This window comes from Dermacentor albipictus, chromosome 1 (assembly GCF_038994185.2).
Source record: "Dermacentor albipictus isolate Rhodes 1998 colony chromosome 1, USDA_Dalb.pri_finalv2, whole genome shotgun sequence".
In the NCBI taxonomy this organism is placed as follows: domain Eukaryota; kingdom Metazoa; phylum Arthropoda; class Arachnida; order Ixodida; family Ixodidae; genus Dermacentor; species Dermacentor albipictus.
This window is the reverse complement of record NC_091821.1, coordinates 397300398-397316924: the sequence shown is the minus strand read 5'-3', so window position 1 is coordinate 397316924 and position 16527 is coordinate 397300398. Positions and strand designations below refer to the sequence as shown.

The window sequence follows — 16527 nt, the reverse complement described above, 5'->3', positions numbered from 1 at the left end:
AAATCAAAATAATTAAATTCTGGGGTTTACGTCACGAAAGACTAAAATGGTTTATGAGGGATGCCATAGTGGAGGGCTCCGGATTAATTTTGAACCCCCGTAGTTATTCAAAGAGCACCCAAATCTAAAAGCAGGAGCGTGTTTCGTGCATTTCGCCAGCATCAAAATACGGCTGCTGCGTCCGGGCAATGAATCCGCGACATCGTGCTCAGCAGAAGGACCCAGCAGCCACTGAGTCACCGCGGCGGGCGACGGCGTTCAGGTTTCATTAGACCGCGGAAACGTCGAATGTACAGTACTGGAGTATATGTCGACCTGCCTAAGGTGTATGAGTTTCGAATGGCGAGAGATCAGTCGCGTGACCCGGCGAGACACGTGCCTACTAGTCACACGGCCTGAAAGTATTGGAGAGAGCACCCACTTCACATACTTTAGAGCCTATGACGTTACAGGGAGAAGCAGGTCTAATTTAAACGGTAAAAGGCTCACATACTTAACAAGTTCTCACGAGCTATACCGTTAAGAGTCCACAGGACCATTGCAATGACCTGCGTGCTCTTTCTAGCCATGTGGAGCCCCGCCCATTTTCTGAGTGCCTGTTCCGCCGTCTTCGACCAAAAATATACTCTCCGGTGGGATACTTGTGTCCTGATTCCCAAGTTCTCTGCCCCCTTTCCAGCAATGTTTCGTATTTTTCTGAGGAACGGAAGGGAAGAGTGAGCTCGCGATATTTAAACCGGCACCACTTAGACTTGTACTAACCACTAGCAATGTAGTCACTAGCACTGTACTAGATCAGCAGCAATGTCCGAAATGTCCTGCTCCTGCACAGCATGCGGCGGATACGCATCCTCTGATTTTACCACGTCCTGGGACCAAGACTATCCGGGAAGAGTCATTTGTGGCTATAAGCTTCGAATTGACCGACCTGACCACGACAAGCTGTGGCTCACGGAGAAAACGTTTTATAAATAACACCAGCAGTTATTTGCGCCCAACGCGTCTGCGTGTTTCATCTAATCTACTGCATTCGTTATGACGTGGCGCAATCCATGCACAGTGAAAGCAAAGTGGATACTAAATTATGGCAGAATGTAGTTCGGTTGCTTTCACAGAGAGCGGTAACTCTGGAATATTTCAAACTTGCGTCGCTAAGTTCAAAGGGGAACGTAAAGAAAAGTGGCAGTTTCGCCGAAAAGGCGAAGCACTGGTAGCGATAGCAAAGTATTAGACAACTACACGAAGTGAGGTTCGTAGTTTTTCGGCCGTGGAAGTTGCAGTAAACATTCGCTTTAATTAAATTAACAAGCATGACGTCACGCGCACACGTGCAAATAAGAATGCATCTCACTCAACGACCACGAACACTTGCCATCACAATACCAACGTAATGAAGAGCGCCGGCAGCGGGGAGCAAACGCTTCGTGCTGCCTATCGTATGGCTTCCGAGATAGCTCGCGCTGGCAGCGCGCCATCTCAGAGGCCATGCTTCCCGCTTCACGGCATGCCGGAAACTTCAGTTACCGGGATTTTCAACACTAGGCTCGCAGGAAGACCGCGCGCATGAAGCGACCAGCCATCTGGGCTCACCGTTAGGGTTTGCACCCGCCGTAGATTACCTCCAAAATACGGCGCGTGTGCCGGGTATGCACTCAGTTGCCTGGACAGCTACGCGCAGGCGCGGCCAGCTAGAGAAGGAGGCGTGCGCTGTCCTCGCTTAAAGCGCGCTCGATCGCACTACCTCCAACATTGGGCGCGTGGAACGACTGCGCGCATCAAGCCACTATCCACATCGCCTCATCTTCGCGCGCTTTCCCTCGCACCTACAGATTACGGCGTGCGGGGTGCAATACAATCTTATTGCACTTGGAAGTTCTACGCAATGTCATGGCGACAGCTAAAATTTGCCTGTACAGTCCATACATAGTCAAACACCTCTATAACGAAGTATTTTGGGCCTCCGAAATCATTCGTTATACAGGTAATTTCGTTGTAGAGACGTTCGTTGTAGAGGCACTCGACTGTAATTGCAATATTATAACAAAGAACGCGAGAGTGGCCACTTGCTCACTTGTTGATTCTTTCTCCAAGCGACGCCACTTCTCCAAGGACATTCTGAACGGTAGCTGTGGCTTCCTGGACGGCTTGAAGCCGCTCCTTGAGGCTCTTCTTTTCTTCCTGGTGTCACAAGCAGAACAGCCAAAACGGCGGTAAGTGCACAAAGTGTGTCGTGACAAACAGCTTGCATCGAGAAGGCGGTTACGTTGCATCGCACGAATGGTAGGCAGAAAAGAAAAAAATTTAAAACAAAATCACTAGCTAGCATCTTAAAGCTCGATGACAAGGCCTCATTCTCATTACTTTTTCGTTTACTAGACGGTTGGACTTTAGCGAAAAGCGAGAGACAGATCCATTCTTAAATGGATTCTGAAGATGTTTGCCTGGCCGCACGCCTGGCGTGCTACTACAAATGGGTGGTGCATGAAGTGACTCATTCACGCATTACACGCGAACCCAGCATACAGAAGCTACACGAGCAACGTTCAAGTACACCCCGGTAACAAAGAACTGGAGTGTATGGTTAAGGCCAGTATCGTAGAGGAAGACTAAGAGCGCCAAAGTTGCCCGCAAAGTACAAGCAACACTGCTTTAATTTCCAAGAAAATGGTACAGCTCTACTGCGGCCTCAAATCACGTGCAGAAGCGAAAAAGGAAAACTGGACTCAACTGTTTTTGAGTCTTTGTCCTCGTCTTCATCGTCTTCATCTTCTTCGTTGAACTGTTGGAAGAGAAGGAGAAAATAACGCAATCGAGCAGCTCTGAGTCCAGATTTTCATTAATCAAAGGAATAAAAAGCAGAAGCAACACACCAGATAGTCTGAGTTTAATTATGCAGCGCTTAGCACTCGTGGAGAGCTACGCGTACGATAGAAAGACGAGCTGCACAGGAAAGTGCGCAACTTTATGCTTACGTCCTCCTCCTCCCTTCCGGCGCCTTGGATGCCGGCGACGGTGAGCACAAGCAGGTTCTTGAAGAACACCAGCAGCAGAACAAGTGGAAGCATGTACAGTTCAGCCGTGTACGTGATCACCATGAACGACTGCAGATCCAAAAAGTGGGCGGCGGGGAGCGCAGAGAGAGATACACTCTTAATTAGGCTTTCAAGTTTCGAAGACATCTACAACATCGGCAATATCTAGATATGAGCTCCTAAATACACGAGGCGCGTGCGCATGAGCCTATTTGGAAATATTGTTTTCGCTTCAAATTTGCTTATCTTCCTTTTTTCTAGAGGGAAACAGAGGAAAGGGGAAAGGCAGGGAGGTTAACCAGAGGGGAAGATCCGGTTTGCTACTCTACGGTGGGGAAAGAGGGGAGGGGTAGGTAAAGTGATAACAAAGTAGAGCTAAAGAAAGAAAGGAGCATAGACACACAATCACAGTCGGTTACTGTCACGGCATACTGTCTCTGCACAGCACAGTAACACTTGCAGCACTATAAACATCTGTTCAGGGTACAGCCGCTCGTCCAATTTTGTTGCCCTTAAGAACTACAACAGTGACATACCTTCCCATTACTATTTTCCTCCGTAGGGTACCGGCAGAGTAAAGTAGCACACCGTAAGTACCGTATAGTAGCACAACGCGGCACTACCTGTCATCAGGCCAAATGCTTATAGCAATCTTGATAAATTTCTGGAAAACGATGGTCGGACTTAAGGAAGCGATGGGAATTGCGCTAGCAGCTTCTCTGGAACTTGGCTGTCATTCTGCAAAGTCGCTACACATCTGCCGGGTTTCTTACGACGACAGCTACAGGAAACCTGTCAGTGGCGTCGTGGCCCGAATAGGGGCTATAGCGGATTGGCAGGAGTACGCTGCTGATGCTGCATTCACGTGCAGCTAACGCCGTGGCAGATAGGACACAAAAAAAAGGAATGTTGGACAGTTTCCGCCATGAAAGTCAAAGCATTGATAGCAAGGAAATAGCAAGGAATAGCATTGCGCTGAAGCTCCTCAGGCGGTGTCACATGTAAGGCAACTGCTCCTGCGCAGCAAAAAAAAAAAAAAAGAAAAAAGCGCCCTGACAGCCATTGGGCGTCTCACACGCTGGTGTAACGAGGAGCAACACCAGTAGCGTTGCAAGCGGCTTCCAACGGGTGCACAAGACGAGACCGACAGTAAACTGTCAGCGTTTGCTAGCGCTTAATGAAAGGACTGCACAAGACTTAGCATCACGTTTGCAACCGGTTCCGCTCAAACCAGTGCACGCACTACGGCGTGATACGCGCACGACTCAAGCAGGAGGACAGGCGACGCTTACGGAAGGAGCATACTGCCAAACCACGACCGCTTACCCCGTGGTCTCCCATGCGAAGCGCAAATTCTTGTACAACAGCCGCAAGCTTGTGCGGCCTGTAGAGTGTGGACGTATCCACTCGGCAACTGGAAACACTTTCGGAGGGGGCTCCTCAGATGGTGTCATCACAGCAGGCAATGATGGCACCACGTGTGGATATTACTCTGCGGACAACCGCCCGGATATTGGACACATGCTGTGAGAGCGTTCAGGCCTCGATGTAATCCGGGATCAATAGAAGCTCACGACAGTACGGACCCTTAACGACTGGCTATGTCTTGCAGGCGACATGCACACGCGGCGCTCTAATTGCACTGTGAGACTTTGTCGAATAGGCTGGCCCGCTGGGTCAACATTGGTATTGATGTGCCCGTCCCCCACTAAGGCATCGGGCAGTCCTGCGTGATTAAAGATGTATCTATCCATGCAGCTGCTCAGCAGTAACGCTAACATGCGTGCGCACAGCGCTCGCGCCAGCAGCGAAAGCCGCTCTGCATCCGGCAGAGCCGATCGAGCGGAGCATGACGGTGCATCAACTTGTCTCCGTAAGTTTCTTTTTTTTTTCAGCCAAACGCATTGCGCACCTCTGGAGGCCTTCATACACACTACGCGCGAGCCGCGCATGCAGCGTTGATATTCGTACTGCACGGCGGCACAGGAGTCGATCGGGTCGATCGCGCGAACGCGCCTCGAGGGCTCGTATGATTGCTATCGCAACAAAGAAATGACGACCGCCGTCACCTGCATTGGGCATGCAACTCATGCCACTACAGCGATATGAAGCTGGCAACCGGACACGCTAACAGAGCTATTGCACAACTTTGTAGTTGCACGCTTTGTAGTTCGTGCGGTGTTCGTATAGGCTGCACGACCCAGAATGCCGGGTGTCTGCCCGAATGTTTCGGAAGGAAAAGAAAAGCACTATTTTGAAGAGGGCTAGACATTGTGCCCATCAGAGGTCCTCAGAACAGGGCTTTGCTGGCAGTATTCTTCAAAGCCTTCTCAACAAAGGCACACTCTATCAAGGTATACGTGCTAACGGTAGTGAGCCATTCGGGAGCTGGAATGTGGCATGGCCACAGGACACGAGGTGGTCTGGGGGGTCCCTGCAGCCCTGTGAATGCAGGGACCCCCTGTCTGTGCGAGTTCGTAAAGAGGTGAATAGGGGCAGGTGTGAGAAGCGTGTTCGTTTGTGCCTGTCTCATGTCTATTCTTTTTTCTACTCTGTAATGTAATTTATAAGTCGTACAGCCGTTTATACTAAGCCTCTCCTTTTACATGCTTTTTTTTCATTTCTGTGGTAATGACAATACGTTGTAACTATACTACCTCATCACGGTTGTTAGGGCTTAGTCAAGCTGCTTAAACCAGCGTTTTACCCTGACGTTCAGCTCAACACTATACTCCGGAATGAGCAATGAGGTTCGATAATGCGGACTTACGAAGCAGCAAGAAAATCATGCAGATCCAACGCATAAATGAGGTTGAATCTACTGGGCGAGACCCCGACCAGCGACCGACCGAGCCAGGCCAAACATTGGTATAATCGGTAGAGGAGGCTCCCGTTTTAAAACCAGAGAATGTGCTAATGCTGTGCAAATCCTGCTGTGTAAAGCTTGTATGATTAGAGCTGCTGATGCGTGACGCCGCAGATGACGGACCTAGAAATGGCGCAGAAAAATAAAGCCGAGGGCGAACGCAGACGCAGGGCGAATATGAGGGAAGAGACTAAGGTGGGTGGCCAATCACATGTTCTAGTGAGTAAGAGTTTCAGAAGTGTTCAAAGATTAAACAGCCGGAAAACTCTTTCCGTTATGATGCCAGTCAACGCGAAGCAAGGCAGACGTCTTCCCGAACTTATTTTCTGCGACATTTGTCAGCCTTCATCGCCAACGAAGACGCTATGTTATTGCAGAAACCACTCAGAATCTTAGCAACTATACTTGTTTATCAGGATAAATTTTGTGCAGTCGTATGCTTCAATTGCCTGTTTTTGTGAATTACCACACCAACAAAGATTCTCCGTTTACGTAGACACCAATTAAGTGCTTCATACCAGACTGGTTCCAGCCGAACGTTTACATACGGCATGCTAACGCATTAACACGAGCAGAAGGCCATGTCCTCCACAAATATTAACTCTCGTACTTATCTTTCATTCAACCAAACATTCACTGATGCCTACATTCAGGTGAGCCAGAAGGTAAATTTAGAAACCAAGAAGCCACTTAAAAAACCGGCCGACACACTCACAAAAAAAGCGAGAAGGGACCTCGGTACGGACTCCCAGAGAAAGCAGTTGTTGAGGAATTTGCCCATGTCGATGACAAACACCACGATGTTCTTCACACGTGTCAGGTTGCGCATGAACACCTGCGAAGGGCCACTCATTTATGTCACTCAAGTGCCACTTCTTTACATGGGTTCAAGTGAATAGAGCCGAATGCGTGTAGTCAGTTGTAAAACTCACAATTCGCTTGAACTTGGGATCAAACTGCATGAACTTCGTCTCCTTCGGATTGAATGTTTTCACGCAGGCTTTTATCTGCAAGTTCAAGAAGTGTCGTTCGAGCACTGTGCTTCGTCATTAGAGAGTTATGAAGTTTATCACCAGCATACATCAGGGTGAGTGGACTCACAGGGTTGTAGACCACTGACATTTCCAGGAAGATTTGGCCTTTCACCCTCGTCTTGAGTTTCCGATCCTTTAGTCCATACCATTTCTTCTCTCCGTTCTTGATCTGTTCAACGAAAAACAGAGTGCTCTCGCAGAAAACTACAAACGCTTAGGATTTAATGCTTTCTGGTGCTATAATACTTCGTAGCGAAACCTTCGCGTGTAACACCGGTTACCATCTAAGCGCTCACGAGAGAGGAAGGCGAGCATACATGCAATTGGAAAGGGTTCATCGCAACGAGGACACAAACTCTAAGCAGAGCTTCCAAATTATATACGCTATCATCACGAACGTACTGCATTTTCTGAGCAGACCGGCAAGTTCCTGCAGCTCACTGCTGAATTCACTGAAACACACACGCCTACCCAACTTTCTCACTACGGTAATGAAACGTGTTCTGCGCTGCTAATTTTTTAACGATCAGAGAGAGGTGACGCTAACACAAAACTTGAGGCTGCATTACCTTGAGCAAGGGTATGGCGAGCTTGCCAAGAAATTCGCACTTCTTGTCGCGGTCTTCGTCGTAGACAGTCAGCTCCAGGACAGAATGAATGTCCTTGACCTTGCTGCATGCAAAACCAAAAAACAAGTCGCAGTTTCACCCGAAAGGCGAAGCATCGATTGCGATAGCAAATTAGCGGACATCTACCTGTATGTAGTAAGGATAGTAGTTTTATCGACCATATAAACTTGTAAACATAAGCATACTAACTAAATTAACAAGCATTGTGTCACGCGCGCACCAGCAAACATGAACACATCTCACTCGATGACCGCGGAAACTGTCAGAACGCTGCAGCGAGGAAACGCGGCAGCAGCAGCGAGCGAATTGACCTTCGTGCAGCGGCTCGCATCAACGCGAACTAAGTCGCGAAAACCCAGCGAAGCGCGTACTCTCTACCCGTCGCAGATGGTTTTGAAGATAGAGCGACCGGGCCGGGCGCGCGCAAGAGCCGGGGCCACGCGGATTAGAACGCGAACCCTCTCCCTACCCACCTCCCGAAGCATTGTGCGCGACCGAAGGCGGCGCGCTTCCTCCCCGCTTTCCGCCGTTGCGTGCCCGAAATTGAGCCGCGATCGCCGGCTCACCCTCGCTCGCTTTCACTCACACATACAGCATAGCGCACGCGGCGAATATATTATCGCCTTTGGACTTTATACGCAACCTCACGGCTACGGCAAAATGCGCCTGGGGTGTCCATATAATTGCTATGGCAATAAAAGGCGCTTGTGAACAAGACCTTGTATTCTAGATCGGTGCAGTAAAAACGCCCCTGGAAACACCACGCCGAGCCTCGTTTCCCCCATTCAGCCACAGCGCGCCTGGCCGCTGTCCCCTCCACCGTCTTCGGCTTCTGCGCATTACTACGCGTGCAGCTCCAGCGTTCGATTCACACTCCGGGTAGCTATTGCCACGGAACTTCTAGAGCACAGCTTCTGCGACTTTTGCGCACGGACGGACGGACAGGTAACAACGAGGTTCCAATACAGTCATTGATTGCGGAACCCCATAATAAATTTCGTATTTGCTCAAGCTTTAATCATTATATGAAGCAATAAATATATTGAAACTTAAGCCCAACTCTAAGCTATCATAACTGCCGTCATAAAGTTGATGTAAATAATACATTAACTTCCAGTGTTGTCAGCTCACACCACAATTGAACTATCCATTTTAATTTCAAAAAAGATCCACTTAAGCGGATCAAGCTTTGAACCAATGGGAGCGTTTCTCCGTTTCATACGTGTTCGAATGTCGAAATCGGGCAGAAGTTGGAATAGGAGTAATATTGGATGTGCATAAGCATCAACAGTATCCATGCTCTCTTGTACCGGCCCAGTGCACTTATGACCAGGCGTGCCTCATAGTAGTGGTGCTCACAAGCAAAATATCTTGTTCCACTCGGGCGACAGTGTCTTGTACTCGGTGTGCGTCTGCAGGCGCGAATTGACCAGCTCGAGCACGCAGAACGGGTCGCTCTTGCCTCCCAGGTCGGCAGAGGCCAGGCCCTGTGCCTTGTACACTGCGCATCAGTGAGAAACGAAAAAATCACCGAAGAGGATCAGTGTCTGAAGAATTACGAAGTACAAGAAAGCACGCTGTAGAGCACCAGCCCAGCGACAGGGTAGCAAACACATATTTACACCCGTTTCCCATAGTTGGGCTCGCTCGCCCACTCCGCTTTCCAGATACATCATGGTGAACACTGAATTCCACTGGTCCATCTGGTGCAGCCCAACAATGACCGCTCCTGTCGTTCAGCAATCAGTTTGCCAAAACATTCATTATAGTGTATATAGATGGAAAGCGACGAAGGAAAGGCAAGGACGAGAACAGAGGCTGTCTACCTTGTGAACTTGAATTATGAACTAGTAATTTTGCCGTCACGCCTTGTGAACTACTCTCGGAACTCATCTTAACGCTATAGCGTTAAGGGCTGCGTGTCGCAGAAAATCCGGTGTCGGCGTCGGCGGAGTTGTCCATGAGCGAAAATTTCCGTATATATTTAGGTATATGTATGTGTCGCGCCTTGAAATATGACCATTGAAGTATAGGGTTTCACGTGCCAAAACCCCGATCTTATTATATGGCACGCCGTAGTGGGGGACTCCGGAAATCTGCGTCACCTAGGGTTCTTTAACGTGCACCTAAATTTAAGTACACGAGTGTTTTCGCATTCCGCCCCCATCGTGATGCGGCCGCCGTGGCTGGGATTTAATGCCGCGGTAACTCCAGGAGAGAAGCTTCTGGTTTGCTACCGTACACAGAGAGAAGGGTACAAGACGTACAGTGTGTTTGCGCGCCTTTAAACTTCAGGCTTTGAATTCATGGCCTGGACCACGGTGGTGGTAAGTGCGCTGGAAGGCAGCTGCCACGAAACCCCTAAATTCCCCCGTACTCTTCTCGCTGGTTCGGAGCAAGGCATATCTCACCAGCGCTACACCCACCTTTGACGACGAGGTGTCCGACATCGTCCCAGTCGTAGAAGCTGTGTAACAGGCCCTGCAGGAACCGAGCGAAGTGTCACATTTGTGGGTCCCGAGTGCAATTACGAGCATGTACACAAGTTTTCAGTACAAGGAGCCTCCCCCCCATACTTTTACACATCGCCAGTGCCTCAATGCAACAGTAACAAACAGCGCACTGCCACCAGTCGCATGTGCAAGTAGTGAGTTAATTTTTTTTCGTTGAATGAATGTTTGATGTTTAATGGCGCAAGGGCCAGGTATGGCCAAAGAGCGCCATGCCCGTTATATCTTTTTTTGTTAAGCGTAATTAATTCGCGAGCGAAACGCCGTCGAAGGTCATCGGTAATCAGAGTATCAAAGCATGACCAGCCATCTAACGAAACACTTCACCGCCCCTTCTAATCCCTTTGGATGCCGCCGCACGAGCCGTGTATAATTAACAGGCTCCACTACACTGGAGCCAGGCTGTTGCACAAGAACCCGGAGGGGACTGGCATTCAGTCCAGCTTGGCTGTTCAAAGCTGGGTTCGCTCATTATTCCCTTCTGAAGTGAAGTGGACGACGCGGCGCACTACATCTGGCACTACGTGTGTTTCCAGGCAGAGAGCTAGAGAAAGGAAGTATTTGATATATATTTGCAGACAAGAGGACTTTCTCGTGCGTGTGTGCAACACATAGCGTCCCCGGAAGGACCTCATTTGGTGTGAAGAGAGCTCTCGCACCATCTTGCTCCCTTAATTACGTGGCTCTCTGAACTCATTGACGAACGGCAAAGAACTTTATGCTCCGGGCAACGACACCCACAAGGCGAAATTGCCGGCACTGAATGCCAGGACGACGTCGCCTGAAGCGTCACCCATTACAAATGTGCTCAGTTATGTTCCAAAATTTCGTGTTGAGTTTTACAGCCTTCAAAAATAGAACTTTCTTTACAGGAGCTAATGAATTTCACACTATATGTTTGTAAGGGGCTAAAACAAGGGCAATCGTGGAAGAATAAGTTGTACGGAGCATTAAGAAACGCCTTATAATTGTTTACGTCAAGTTAACATTACCATCAGGTTTGTTCTCTACGCAAAGAAAATATTCCTCACGCGACACGTGATACTGTTAGCTGATTTCTGTTCATGTCAGTTCTAATTTATTTATTTTCTTCTTACGTAAAAATTAGCCAATTATATCGTGCTGCTTTCTTTACATTACGGCCGCTGCTATCATATTAGACTGCAACGGGTGCTATTAGGTGCCCTTAGGTGATTGACTTAAACGTCTCTCAGCTGGTTTTAAATCATTCGTTAAGGAGAGGAATAAAAAAAGCAACACTGGCAAGTGGAATGCACCGCTGGGCAACAAGGACTCGGTCGAATGAATGGCTCCTTCTTCAACACAGCAAGACTAGACCTGGGCTACGAGGGAAGCCACTGTGTACGGCTCCTATTTAATTCTGTTCCACTGTAGTTGCTATCCTGCCCCGAACTCTCAGAGCGCGGGGACGTTTGCAGTTCACCCTGATCAGTGTGCGGCAGGTACAGTCTGTTGTAGAACCCGCGAACTCGGCGTTTTGCGGGAGAAATTCATAGCCGCTGTTCACAAGTTCACAACGCATAAAACAAAGTTGAAGCGCGGAAGAAAAAAAAACATTTGTCCAGAGCCTGGAAACTTCAAGCGAAGAGGCGACATCTTTGAAAGAATAATGGGGATGCTTAAATAGTTCGACTCTGCGCTGATTTTTGTAGTCGCGAAGAAAAAGGGGAAGGAGGGAATTATTCATGTGCGCCGCCGTTCATGAAAAGATCTCGCGGCTCCATAGTAAGCCCTGACAAAGAGAGAAATGACAGCAGTCGACATCGTCGCTCAGTTGCTGACTTTGTTACGGACTTAAAGGGCAACTACTCAATTAGGTTTCAAGCACGGTAGTTGTTTCTCCGGTGTTCGAGACTTCCCACTTCCAACAACCAGTTCTATCAGAGCAGTCGGGTGCTCTTTTCTTGGCGCATTGTAACGACGACTGCCACAGATGGGCTGAGCACAGAAAGCCTTAAATGTGTTGCGATAAAGATGTAATACAGATATAATGTGATATTATGTGATATAGATGACACGGTGAGATTGCGCGCCAGCGTCGCCGTCTTCGGTACGCTTATCGCGATAGACAGGAAGGGTGGCACGCTACAAACCATTTATTATCGCACTTTCTTTTTTGTGTTATTATTCCATCTCATCTCTCGTTCTACCATCTTTAAATATTTATCCCTTTCCTGGTATTTAGCGCAAAAAACAAATTGAGACAAAAGCAGATGCAAGGCACAGCACACACGAGCGCCAACCTTCAACGTCAACGATGCTGACGGTTAACGTTCGTGCGCATCCTGTTCTCTACCTGTTCCTTTCTCGAGTGTCAGCGCTAAACAATAGAAAGGATGTCGTATCAACAAGGCCAGAACTGCTCCCTTGCAAAATGTATTTCTTATCCCCCCTTACCCCGGAAATGGGTAGCCAGACGGTTTTTTCCACTGGATATAACCTCTCTCTCTCTCTCTCTCTCTCTCTCTCTCTCTCTCTCTCTCTCTCTCTCTTTTCCGTTCATCTTCCGCGTTCTGCCTGCGACACAGTGTTGGCTCCATTTAAGTGGACGCATTTGCCCCGTCATTCTTTACACAGCATGCAGTGGAAACAGCGCGAAATGTCGAGAGAAACCTACGTATCGCGCCCGCATGGCCTTGTTGCGCGCGCAGGAACCGCCGGTCGCCTCGAAGGTGGTCAGGTCCGAGACGCAGCTGGTGCCCTGCGTGCTGCCGGTGATGGTGAGCAGGAGGAACAGCGAGCCGGCGCCGTCTTCCAGCGGCTGCCACACCGAGTGCGTCGTCTCCGGCTCCAGGCTGCTCAGGTCGATCGAGCACCTGCGCCGCGCACGCGGGGTGCACGAGCGTGGATGCGACGTTAAAGCACTTTTATTTCGTAGAGAATGGCTCGTCGCTTGAGTGAGAGGGGGAATAAAGGGGAATGTCATGGGGAAAGGTAGTTGGTAAGTGGGAGAGAAGGTGGCACGGGAAATAGGACAGTTAGGATCTCCTCTCGTACGTTAAGGAAAACCCCGACCTTCTGGTAGTATACGTAAACTGCCGGGGGGCTTCTACGCCATCTTCGTGGTTTCGTCGCTCAATAGCCATAACACAATTTTCAAGATTATGGCAAAAAAAAACAAGTTCGTCACCATCGTTATCCCCGATCAAGACCGGTGCAGGACAAATGCCTTTTCCTGAGGTCTCCAATTATCTGCGTCCTGAATGAATCGAACCTATTCTATACCCGCAAGTCTTCTAATGCGAAGGCCTGCTCTTTCCTGCTCCAGCATGACAGCGTCATCACAGTGACTCGGGTGGACGACCCCATGCACGCCAACCACCTCACGATGCTCACAAAGAAGCTCTTGGAAGACCGCAGCTTCGTCGGGAATTGCGCGAACTCTGACTTTGCGTTCCTCAGGGGTTTACTTGAGCAGCTCAAGCATGGCGTACTACTGGGCGCTGATAAAGGACATCTTCGCAATGATCCAGCTTCTACTATAGGCAAGCCCGCGCTCTTTCTGATCCTCAGGTTGTCGGCGATTGATTGATTGATTGATTGATTGATTGATTGATTGATTGATTGATTGATTGATTGATTGATTGATTGATTGATTGATTGATTGATTGAATCTATGGTCGAGGCGCGCCGCCGCAGTGTCGAAGCTATTGGCGGCGAGGAGTTACGGAGTCGCCCTCTATCGGAAGCGCCTCGCTGCCGTAGTATGAGGGATCACGTGGCACGCTCCTCATAGGTTTTGCTGTCAGCGCTCACTGAAAACACCACGCGCGAGCTCTCCCGGACATTTCTGTAAGTATTTTCGACACGAGAGAAGTTTCTTACTGTCTAAATAATAATCTTGGGCAAGCTGAAAGCACACAATCGTTTACAGCCGCTATCTCTTTACCAAATACGTACAGTGAACGCCACTGCGCGCTGTCGCCGCGATGGAGTCTCCCGAACCGGCTTCTTGCGTGAAACGTAGGTAAATGCTGAGAGCAAACTATGTGAAATATGTTGTTATAGTGTTTGTATAACTAAATGGAGCGTAATAGAATGAAGCCTCAATGCAGCGATCGCGCAGATTCGCAGCGACCGACTGCGCGTCTGCATACTTGTCCACGCACTGTTTCGCTTTCACCGCGCGCGCGTTTTCGCACCGTGCCATGAGCTTTAGGCCGCAGAATATGAGCATTTGACAGTATACAGGCAACCATTGTTGCGTGGGCGCTATCAGAGCTGTTCAAAAATAATTTCATTGTAGAGACTTCGACGCCTACGGGGACTGTGAAGTGCCGTCGCGACGATGCAATCTTTTTTTTCTTCTAAGTTCTTTGACCTTTCAATACTATTTCTCGAGTTGCGTCGCACTGTATGTTTATCGGCGTTCTCAGCGTGCAATTTCCCGCTGCTCCTTTTTTGTAATCCAGTGCATTAATTCATAACACAAACATGACCATATGCCACGTACGCTTTCTTTAAATGTGCTTCTTACCGTTGCCTTTCCACTCCACTGAACTTGCCAGTATCTATAGTATCGACAAGTTCATAGACCAAACCGTCATGACATTAGTCGGGCAGCGGACTCAGGCGAGCGTCTCAGTGCGCGTTTCCAGAACATCGCAGACCGGGCACCGTAGCAGAAATCTTCCTCGCGTCTGTGCTTGCTGCATACCCGAGTTGTAGCCGATGACTGCCGGTTTTATGTTTCGCGAGCCAAGCTTCACACAGCTTCTTGTCCTGCGGCTACGTGTGAATAAGGCCGACACCTGCCTCCGTTACGTGCGTCCGGCCCTGCGGCACCGAACAGCCTGCCATGTTGCGCGCCTTCAAAGGCAGCCACTACCTATTGTAGTGCTTTCAAGCGTTGTAAAGGAGACACTCGAAGCGGGAAAATTTCGCCACTAAATGAAAACCGCAGCGTACGAGGGAATTTAAACTCGTTTTCAGCTCGCTTCGGCGCGCCCGAAGCAGCCGACGCGGCCGCTATGTCCACGTGATCCCTCCTAGCACGTCACGCCGACGGTGGCGCCAGCTTTTCCAGTGGTGGAGCTCGAGGCCAATAGCCAGCTGCCTGCAATATGCTTCGCATAACCTCGATTCTCACAGCGCGCAGGGTCCGCACTTTTTTTTTAACCTCATCAAACCAGACTGCGCTTCCATTTCCTTGACACGAATGCTGATCTTTTGAGAGACCTCGGCTCTGAGGGTCCACTCTGCCATCGCCGTTGCCGTCCTCTGCCATCCTCACCTGGACTAACCCTTTCTTAAAATCCCAACTGTTAATCAAGCACACCATGCACCTGTAGTAAATGTTGCATGGCCAGCCCATCCCCAAACGTGTGCCTCATATCCGCGTCTCACGTTTATCCCTAACTTTGTTTGCCTTCACTGTGGCGCCCATCGTACACGTGCACATACATACATCGACCTTTCATCTATAGACACTTACAGGATCGCACAATTAGCAGAACCAAGTACAAAATGCACTGACGGTATAAATACCACCACACCTCTTTACAGCTAAGCTGGGTGCTTCGCTTGCTTTACAGGAATCGAACGCTTTTCGTGGCCTGAACTTATGAAGTCTGGCTTATATACACGGATAAAACCTAAAGATATACTGGAGTTAATTTTCTTGCTCTACAAAAATGGATGCGCCTGTACTGTAACTGCGATCATGGCGAGACTTGACACGGCATACGCGAGCCCCGTTGACTTCAGGGATCACGACCTACATCGTTCACGAGTAGGATTCGTGTTGTTCATCAGAGTAACAATGCGTACAGCTAAAGAAGAAAAAAACTGGCTGTGGCTTAGCTAAGGTTAAGCCCAGGATGCGAAGCATACTAGCCTTTATTTTAACGCGACAGCGTTAAGGAGCTCGTGTCGCAGAAAAGCCGGTGTCGTCGGCGTCGGCTCAGGCGTGCGGCGCTTGCTCAGGCGCACATTTCGTTGTCGCGCCGAACGCTGCGTTGTTCGACGCTCACCGCGTCCGATGCGGGGCGCGTAGTCGCTGCGCCGTAGCAAAGCCACCTAGAAACAGTCTCTGTAGCACGCCACAACCTTCGCTTCTCATTCCAACGAGCAGCTCTGTCTCCAGGAGGCATCTCACCTCGTGAGTGTCTAGCAGAGGCAAGCGCAGCTGCTTATATACCGCCGCGACGCCTCGAGCGACGGCGCGAGTTGGAGCCCCGTTTCTCCTCTGTCGTAACGTCACGGTGTCACGTGGTATTGAAGGCGACACCGCCGCGCCTGAGGAGCTGGGTTGAGCTATAGTAATATGCTTGGCATAAAAGAAAGCTGACAACACTGTTTTAGTGTCCTCGAGGCAAAGTGCATAAAACCACGAATGGACTAGTGATGTCCTGTCAGTCAACGCTATCTTATTTCACAGGAAGTATTAGATTTGATTACATTCCTCGATCCAGCGCAAAAGGTTGCTTTAAATGC

At 49.3% G+C, this 16527-nt stretch overlaps 1 protein-coding gene across 3 annotated transcripts in view; it reads right to left on the bottom strand.

Annotated features, from left to right (window-relative positions):
• LOC139054676 (multiple C2 and transmembrane domain-containing protein 1-like) overlaps nt 1–16527 on the bottom strand; it is a 270471-nt gene that overhangs the window by 10026 nt on the left and 243918 nt on the right. For all 3 annotated transcript variants that reach the window (XM_070532088.1, XM_070532089.1, XM_070532087.1), the window contains exons 9-18: nt 12710–12908; nt 9988–10042; nt 8921–9062; nt 7502–7604; nt 7000–7101; nt 6831–6905; nt 6614–6733; nt 2973–3101; nt 2729–2779; nt 2072–2178 (exon numbers count right to left, since the gene is read on the bottom strand). In XM_070532088.1, coding sequence (XP_070388189.1) covers nt 2072–2178; nt 2729–2779; nt 2973–3101; nt 6614–6733; nt 6831–6905; nt 7000–7101; nt 7502–7604; nt 8921–9062; nt 9988–10042; nt 12710–12908 — 1083 coding nt within the window. The remainder of the gene's footprint in view (nt 1–2071; nt 2179–2728; nt 2780–2972; nt 3102–6613; nt 6734–6830; nt 6906–6999; nt 7102–7501; nt 7605–8920; nt 9063–9987; nt 10043–12709; nt 12909–16527) is intronic.